The 9154-nt window shown below is 38.4% G+C and overlaps 2 protein-coding genes across 2 annotated transcripts; one reads left to right on the top strand and one right to left on the bottom strand.

The window, feature by feature from the left end:
• The first annotated feature begins 215 nt into the window (after nt 1-215).
• On the top strand, nt 216-5199 carry LOC103420681 (FT-interacting protein 7-like). Its single transcript, XM_029105706.2, has 2 exons — nt 216-501; nt 1898-5199. The coding sequence occupies exon 2, from the start codon at nt 1979-1981 to the stop codon at nt 5006-5008; it is 3030 nt and encodes a 1009-aa protein (XP_028961539.2). The 5' UTR covers nt 216-501; nt 1898-1978; the 3' UTR covers nt 5009-5199.
• Nucleotides 5200-7497: 2298 nt separating this feature from the next.
• LOC103410186 (kiwellin-1-like) lies at nt 7498-8296 on the bottom strand. The gene has a single exon (XM_008348931.4). It carries the CDS (start codon nt 8290-8292, stop codon nt 7720-7722), a length of 573 nt encoding a protein of 190 aa, XP_008347153.3. The 5' UTR covers nt 8293-8296; the 3' UTR covers nt 7498-7719.
• Between the last annotated feature and the right edge of the window lie 858 nt (nt 8297-9154).

Raw genomic sequence — 9154 nt, 5'->3', positions numbered from 1 at the left:
TGCTTTTAACGAGAATCGAACCTATGATATTTTACTTACAATGGGGAATTTAGATATGCTGGAGTGAGTTGGTAAAACAAAACACAAAAATTCAATAAAAAAGAAAAAGGTAGCGCTGTAGTTGAAGGCCACGTGGTGCACGCAACCGGCCAGTGCAGAGAACTTCGTCTCAAATGTGTATTGGCCTTTCCGGTCTTTTGCCATAAACGCGCCTCGGCTAAAATACAAATCACAACGACCCTCCTCTCGGTCGTATGCCAGAGTAGACCCCCCACCCTCTCTCTCTCTAGCCAATCAAAGTCCATTTTTAACTCGTTTTCGACGACTCTCTTTCTCTTGGAACCATCCCAGAAACTCTGTCATCTTTTTTTTTTCTTCCATTTTTCAGTTTTCTGTTTGTGCATAAGTACCCTCCTTCTGGTCTCTGTTTTTGGGTTCAATTCAATCTGTCTCCCAAAATCTGTGTGCTTCTGAACCCAGCCTGTCAAGCTCAAAGACAAGGTGAGCTTCTTTTTAATGCTATGTACTTTGTTGCGTACTTTTGTGTTGGATGGTAGATTATGGTTACTTGAACTGATGGGGTTTCTGACCTTGAGGAAATATGAGAAATTTGGAGTTTGGAATTGAAGTTTGGTGAAAATTTGAGATAATCTCTTCTGGGGTTTTAATATTTTTGAAATTTATGATAATATGATTGTTTGTGTGGATATACGTATGTTTGTTCTTAAGAAAGTTTTTATCTTTTACCATGGTTGTTGTTTCTTATCTTTCATGTATCTGATCTCCAGTCATTTTTCATGTCTCAAATTTTGTTTAATCGGATGTAAAACTTATCTTTTCTCTGTGTGTTTAGACACAAGTTAACATGGTATATACTATTTCTCTGGATGGTAAATGATGGTTATTAAAGCTAATTGGTTTATGATCATTGAGAAAATTTATGAAGTTTGGTCCAAAAGGGAGGTGGGTTTTGTATAACTTCGTCAAGTTTAAAAAAAAAAATCAGGTTATAAGTTTGAATATATGCCTGTTTGTTTCTTGTGAAAGTTTTTAGTTTTTACCATGATAATTGATTCCTCAATATACCTATTTCTGATTATATATTTCCTCTATCTGGGTCTCCAGCAACTTTCTTCACTTCAAATTTTGTGTAATCGGATGAAATATTATGTTTGCACTGTGTGTTTTGATGGAGGTTACTTCTCCTTTAGCTGAATAAAGGGACATGGTATATACATATCTTTCTGGATACCTTACTTTTCAATTAATTAGTTCTTTTTAGTAATCCCAAAGAACAGAACAAGAAATTTCTGCTCTGGGGAAAGTGGAAAATAATGATTTAGGAAGATTCCACTCTCTGGAATCTTAAAAGGGTGCAGGGCTTTTTCCTGTTTGTTTCTTCTTTTCTTTTAGTTTCGGAATATCTTGGTATTACAGATCATGTACTTGATAAGAAGGTAAAGCATTGAAGATTGTTTGCGAGAATCTAACTTGTCGAAGACAAGGACTTGTAGATTCTCATCACCCTTCTGATTTCTTAATTTCTTTTGGAGTATCAATTTTCTGGGACGTTTAAAATGAGACGTATACCTCCCGATTTCCTTTAGAACAGATTTATGTTCTGTTTGGTTGCTGAAATATCTGAGGGAAAAAAGTGACTGTAATTTGTAAACGGATTTTTATAGAATTAGATACCAGAAAACAAGTGATTAGTTGCAGTTGTACTAAACAAATTGGGAATATCATTCGTTATTTTTATTGATCATTCAAACACTTTTATTTTTTTAATGATTACACAGTTCCATATGTACAGGTTCTATGTGATTATCTTGCTATTAATTTCGGCATTTGAGGTATCATCTGTAAATTTTGAGTTACTTTTTTGGTTCATTCTCAGGTACTCCGATCGGTCTTACCAATTCCTTTAAACAGCTAGATATATTTCTTTCAGCAGTATTACTTCGATTGTCAAAGTTCAATGAACTTTAAGTTAGGGGTGGAGGTTGTGGCTGCCCATGACCTTATGCCCAAAGATGGGCAGGGCGCTGCCAACGCATTTGTGGAGCTCCACTTTGATCATCAGAGATTCCGAACCACCATAAAAGAAAAAGATCTCAATCCCGTTTGGAACGAGAGCTTCTACTTCAACATCTCTGATCCAAGCGATCTCTCTAACCTCAGTCTTGAAGCCTATATATATCACCATGGTAAGGGCAACTCCAATTCTTTCCTCGGAAAGGTTTGTCTTACTGGGACATCATTTGTTCCATATTCTGATGCTGTTGTTTTGCACTACCCTCTGGAGAAGCGAGGCCTTTTCTCACGCGTTAAGGGAGAGCTTGGTCTAAAAGTTTTTGTTACTGATGACCCGTCTATAAGATCCTCAAATCCACTTCCTGCACTGGATTCACCTCTGGACAGAGATTCACGCTCTGCACGTGTTCAATTACAATCGCCACAAGTTCCAAATGTTATCTCAAACATGATGTCCAATGGAAAATCTGAGTCGAGACGTACATTTCACCACCTTCCAAACCCCAACGTAGCACAGCAGCAGAATATTCCTTCAGCACCAATGCAGTCGTCAGTGAACTATGGGATGCAGGAAATGAGGTCTCAACCACAGCCTCCAGTTGTTCGCAGCACGTACCCAGGTTCATCAGCTCAAGCTCCTGATTATTCCCTTAAAGAGACAAGTCCTTACCTTGGAGGGGGGCGAATTGTTGGAGGGCGAGTCATACCTGGAGACAGGCCATCCGGCACCTATGACCTTGTTGAAAAGATGGAGTACCTGTTTGTACGAGTTGTGAAAGCCCGTGACCTCCCTCACATGGATATAACAGGTAGCCTTGACCCATATGTTGAAGTAAGAGTTGGGAACTTCAAAGGAATTACAAGGCATTTTGAGAAAAGGCAGAACCCTGAATGGAACCAGGTATTTGCTTTTGCAAAGGATAATCAGCAATCATCTGTTTTGGACGTTGTAGTCAAAGACAAGGATCTTTTGAAAGATGACTTTGTTGGGTTTGTGCGGTTTGAGATCCTTGAAGTTCCTCGTCGATTTCCACCAGACAGCCCATTGGCCCCAGAATGGTATCGGCTTGCAGATAAGGATGGGAAGAAGGACAAAGGAGAGCTGATGCTTGCTGTATGGATTGGCACACAAGCTGATGAGGCTTTTCCAGAGGCCTGGCATTCTGATGCAATTGGTCCTGATGATGGTTCTTTGGTTGCTTATGGACACATCCGTTCAAAAGTTTACCATTCACCAAGACTATGGTATGTTCGAGTAAATGTGATTGAGGCACAGGACTTGGTTCTATCTGACAGGTCCCGCTTTCCAGATGCATATGCAAAAGTACAGATCGGTAATCAGGTTTTAAAGACAAAACCAGTTCAATCTCGAGCTATGAACCCAATGTGGAATGAGGACCTGATGTTTGTTGCTGCTGAACCCTTTGACGATCATCTGATCATTTCAGTTGAAGATCGCGTAGGTCCAAGCAAAGACGAGATCCTAGGAAGGGTTGTTATACCATTGAACGCTGTTGAGAGGCGTGCTGATGATCGATTAATTCGTGGCCGATGGTTTAACCTTGAAAAGCATATGTCAGATGCCATGGAGGGGGAACAGCGGAAGAAAGATAAAGATAAGTTTTCCAGTAGAATCCATCTCCGTGTTTGCCTTGATGGAGGGTACCATGTGCTTGATGAGTCAACTCACTACAGCAGCGACCTTCGACCTACAGCTAAGCAGCTATGGAAGTCACATATTGGTATGTTGGAGCTCGGAATTCTAAATGCTGAAGGGCTACACCCAATGAAAACAAGGGATGGGAAGGGTGTATCAGACACATATTGTGTAGCAAAGTATGGGCAAAAATGGGTTCGTACTCGAACTATAAATAACAGCCTGAGCCCAAAATACAATGAGCAGTACACTTGGGAGGTTTATGATCCTGCCACGGTTCTCACGGTGGGGGTTTTTGATAACAGTCAGATTGGTAATACAAATGGCAGTGGCAGGGATGTGAAAATTGGCAAGGTCCGGATTCGAATCTCTACCCTTGAGACTGGCCGTGTCTACACACACAATTACCCATTACTAGTTCTTCATCCTTCAGGTGTAAAAAAGATGGGTGAATTGCATCTTGCAATCAGATTTTCATGCACATCATTCGTTAACATGATGTTTAAATACTCGAAACCCCTTTTGCCAAAGATGCATTATGCAAGGCCATTGAGTGTGATGCAGCAAGATATGTTACGTCATCAAGCTGTCAACATAGTGGCAGCTCGTCTTAGTCGGGCAGAACCACCTCTCAGGAAGGAAGTAGTAGAATACATGTCGGATGCAGACTCTCATCTTTGGAGCATGAGGCGCAGCAAGGCAAACTTTTTCAGACTGATGGCAGTTTTTTCAGGGTTGTTTGCTATTGCAAAATGGTTTGGAGAAGTCTGCAAATGGAAAAACCCCATCACAACAGTACTAGTACATGTTCTGTTCATGATGCTCGTGTGTTTCCCAGAACTGATTTTACCAACTGTGTTCCTATACATGTTTCTGATAGGGATTTGGAACTGGAGGTACCGCCCAAGGTACCCTCCTCACATGAACACAAGAATCTCATATGCAGATGCTGTGCACCCTGACGAGCTTGATGAGGAATTTGACACATTCCCAACATCACGGGGTTCAGATATAGTTCGAATGAGGTATGACCGCTTGAGGAGTGTTGCTGGAAGAATTCAAACCGTGGTGGGTGATGTTGCAACCCAAGGGGAGAGGCTTCAGGCACTTCTCAGTTGGCGTGATCCTCGTGCCACTACTTTATATATTACTTTCTGTCTCGTGGCTGCTATTGTGTTGTACGTGACCCCTTTCCAGGTCCTGGTTCTTCTCGGTGGCATTTACCTCATGAGGCACCCGAGGTTCAGGGGTAAGATGCCATCAACCCCGATTAACTTCTTCAGAAGGCTGCCAGCAAGAACGGATAGTATGTTGTAATAGGTCTACTTGGATGTGGTAAAGTTTGTCCTGCCAATGTATCCGGTTTTGGATTTTCATAGCAGTACTTGTAAATCGTAAGGCGTATCTGCTGGTGTTCTGTTTAATGTTTATTGTCAATCATGGACGTGTACACAGATGTATGCAAACTGTTGTAATCATGGTTAGAAGTATTGATGTTTTGTTCTGCATTTTCAAACATCTATAAATGGTTAAATCAAACCTCCTAACTTTATCAAAGCTATCAAGGAAACTTGACATTCAGAGATTGATGAACAGGTTAAGCATCAGTGGCTTGGCTTCCAGTCGTTTTGTTTTGGGGTTTTATCACAAATAGTTCCTGAAATTGACCCTCACCATCAACATGATCCCTTAAATTGAAAATAATTAATGCAGTTCCTGAAAATAAGTGTCGCAAATTAATGTGGTCCTTCCGTCACAATTCTATTAAAAATTTTCATTAAGTGCTGATGTGGCACATAAATAGGTTCCATAAGTCCTATTTTCTCATAAATGATCTTTGAAATTAACCCGCAACATCAAAATGGTCCCTAAAATTGACCTGTGACATCAAAGTGATCCCTGAAATTGAAAATCAATCAATGTAGTCCCGCAAATAAGTATCCCAAATTAATGTAGTCATTCCGTCACAATTCTGTTATGTGCTGATGTGACATATAAATGGATCACAAAAGCCTAATTAAATTTAAAAAAATTACAAATAGGTTTAATAATTTAATTGTTAATAAAAAATTGTGAAGCAAAAAACTTAGTCCTACAATCACCTCCAATCCCTGTCCACATTCATCTACCTCCTTCGCAATCTATTCTCTAAAAAAAATCTCAAAACATCAAAATTTACACAATTCAACACCCTTCATCAAATTGAACCTCGATCGAGATCACCTTTGGTGATGGCTTGGTTGATTGCAACGACTTTTGGGACATCACCGTTAACATTTAGGCGATCAACATCCTCACAACTTTAATCTTGGAGAGCTTGTTTGACGCTTCCCTGGTGGTCTGGTGACTCAAAGAACGACGAGGTCTACCTTGAAATAATGAGGTTATAATCGAGGTGCGTCTATTGTTGGTTGAAAACTATTTTCAAACCCCCTCTTAGGCCTTGGTTAAGCCTTGTGCCTTTGAGAATTTCTAGAAGGGATCTCTCTTTGGAGTAGGTCATACTATAAGAAAAAAAATTATATTGTGCAAAAAAGTATTTAGACAACTTTTTTAATTAATTATTATACCCACATCAACATATAACAAAAATTTTACGGAATTGTGGCTGAAAGATCATATTGATTTGCAACACCTATTTTCAAAGACTACATTCATCAATTTTCAATTTTAGGGACCATCTTGATAATGTGGGTCAATTTCAAAGACCATCTTAATGGTGTGAGTCAATTTCAGGGATCATTTGTGATAAAAACCCGTAAATATTGTTGCGCTCATATATGTGCTACATTAGCACTTAACGGAATTTTAACAAAATTGTGACGGAAGGACCACGTTGATTTGCGACACCTATTTTCAGGAACTACATTGATTGATTTTCAATTTTAGAGACCATCTTGATGGTGATGGTCAATTTCAGATACCATCTGTGATGAAAACAACCTTCTTTTCGACATATAAGAATGAAAATGTTCTTTTGCCAGACGTAATTGTATGTTATGTTTTTGGACTTGTCGACATAAAACTGTTAGTTTGTGTCACCGTTGTTTGAACGAAACTAACAATATAACATGATAAATATCTTACAAACACGTGAACCTTTCCTTTCTTGTAGCCGTCGGAGTCATTCTCTTTGTTACAAGAACGAGTAAGATGAAGAGAAAAGCATCTGCATATATAAATCTGATCCTTCATATGATCTTCTTCAATCTTCCTTCTGATGCCTAATACTGCCTGAAACAGCTGTTTTTTCTATGTCAAATTATGATATGTTTGTAATCTTCTCTGCAGATAGAGTATACTGCTTCAAATACGTGGTGTTTTGTAATACAATTAGTGAGGTAAATGAATTAAAAAGTTATCATAAACACTATCTGATGATCGGCAGACAGTAATGAAAACGTCGAAAAGCTTCTCTGTTTTTATTATATCACCACCATACAAATCATGTATTTATTGTTTCTTCTGTATTTCTTGGTTGATTCAAATATCTGATGATGTATAGCTAAAAAAGATACTAAAAGATATCAACTAAAGAAATAGCCAGAAAGAAAATCCTTTTGGATCTTGAGAGGGCTTCTAATTAAACTTAGGACTAAATATAGATGCAAAATAAGCTTTACACCTTATGATAACGTCTTCTTGTAATTCAGACGCTGAATATTAATGTCATGTTGATTATTATATCATACTGTCAAATTAAAAACGATTGGTTATTTGGACTATTGTTTGAATTAATACGGTGTTAAATTGACAGTTTAACAAAATAAGACACCAGAAAGAGAAAGACAAACATACAATGCCAATTATATGACAAAAGAAGTTTACTCATTTCACTAATTCAAGTGAACTTTATTCCCCATAAACTTGGAAATAGGAATGAAGAAACAAGAGAGATGACGATAGTACAACATGTTGTACAGCTTCACACTCTTGACACAGTCGCAGTATTAGGCATGAGCTAGCCCAACAAAAGCATTGAACCTTTCACACTAATTTTTATTGGAAAAATGGAGGAAACCACTCAATTACGCATCAGACCAGAATATATCCATAAAACCCCATTTTGGGTCACTTTCTGACACTCCCAAGGCCTTCCAAACAGCTTTAGAGGCGTCAACCAAATTGTTAGCACATGGAGGCTGGTAATCGTGCTCGGCATCACATCCTACTGTGGAGTCGCACTCGTCGACAACCATCGCTTTGACAGTCCTTCCATTACCATGGATGGTAATATGGTCTAAACACCGGCTCCCTTTGTTGTACCAGCCTGTCGACAATGCCACAACAGGACTCTTATCCGAGTGGAACTTATTGTCACATGCTGATGGACCGCCACCATCACCACCCTTTTGAAAGCTGTTGATGGTCAAGGTTGCTTTCGTTTTCTTAGACACCTGAGGTGAGCACGTGTAGGTGGGGTAAAGCTTGCCTTTTTTGCAGCACTCGGAGTCATTCCCTTGGTTACATTGTCCTGGAGGAGGCTCTTTCCCCCTAAGCTTGCCACTAGGCTTGCATTTTTGAGCTTCAATGCTCAACCAGTTCGTAGCAAGAATGATTAAGATGAAGAAAAAAGAACTTGAAAACATCTTGTTATTCATCTTCTCTTTCTTTCTCTGGCCTTGGTTTACGTTGGTTTGAAGAAGTCGGATCCTTTTGTTGGATATATATAGAGAACATGCATGAAGTGTTCGTTTGTTTTTTTTTTTTTTTTTTTCTTGGATACTTTGAAGTGCATCAAACAGCGGGGACTTTTATGTTAAATTATGAATTTTTTACTCTTTGACTTTGTAAAGTATACTGTCTTAACCATTCAAAATGATTATCTGCACAGTATTTACTTTCTAAAGAATATGACCACATACAAGAATTAAGTATCAGTTTTGTACTTATTGTTAGTTCGTTCGGTATCCAAGCTGTGTGAAAGGGCTTAGGTGATTCCAATGCATAAGGATTATCAATGTGAAATACTAAAAGATCTATCAATTAAAAAAAAAAAACTAGGTAGAAAGATCCTTGGATTCCTTTACACCGCTTAACCTTGGACAGACAGATGTGCAAAATGTGCCAAAAATTATGTTGGATGCCAAAATATGCAGCTTATGAGGTCTCCTCGATGAACTATTTTCCCTGAATCCATTTTTTGCTCACGGTACTAAAACAAGGCTTTAGAGAAAAGGCGCATGTGAGCGTTATTATAATTTTATAATTTCATGTATTTTATTTTTAAAGTCATTTTTCATTTTTAGTTTAATTCAAATCTTCTATCTTTTCCATTAAAGCTTCTCCACTATAATTTGTTTCGATTTAGTTATTAAGATTTTAGAATCAATTCGATATCTGTGGGATGATATCCGTGCTTATAAGCTATACAATCATCGGATTCGTATACTTGCGAGCACTAAAATTCGAGACTTAATGAGTTTAATTTTTGTTATCTAATTTTCACAACAAGTTTCTAGC

The sequence above is a fragment of the Malus domestica genome, chromosome 07 (genome assembly GCF_042453785.1).
Source record: "Malus domestica chromosome 07, GDT2T_hap1".
Lineage (NCBI taxonomy): Eukaryota > Viridiplantae > Streptophyta > Magnoliopsida > Rosales > Rosaceae > Malus > Malus domestica.
This window is presented reverse-complemented; position numbering and strand designations above follow the sequence as displayed.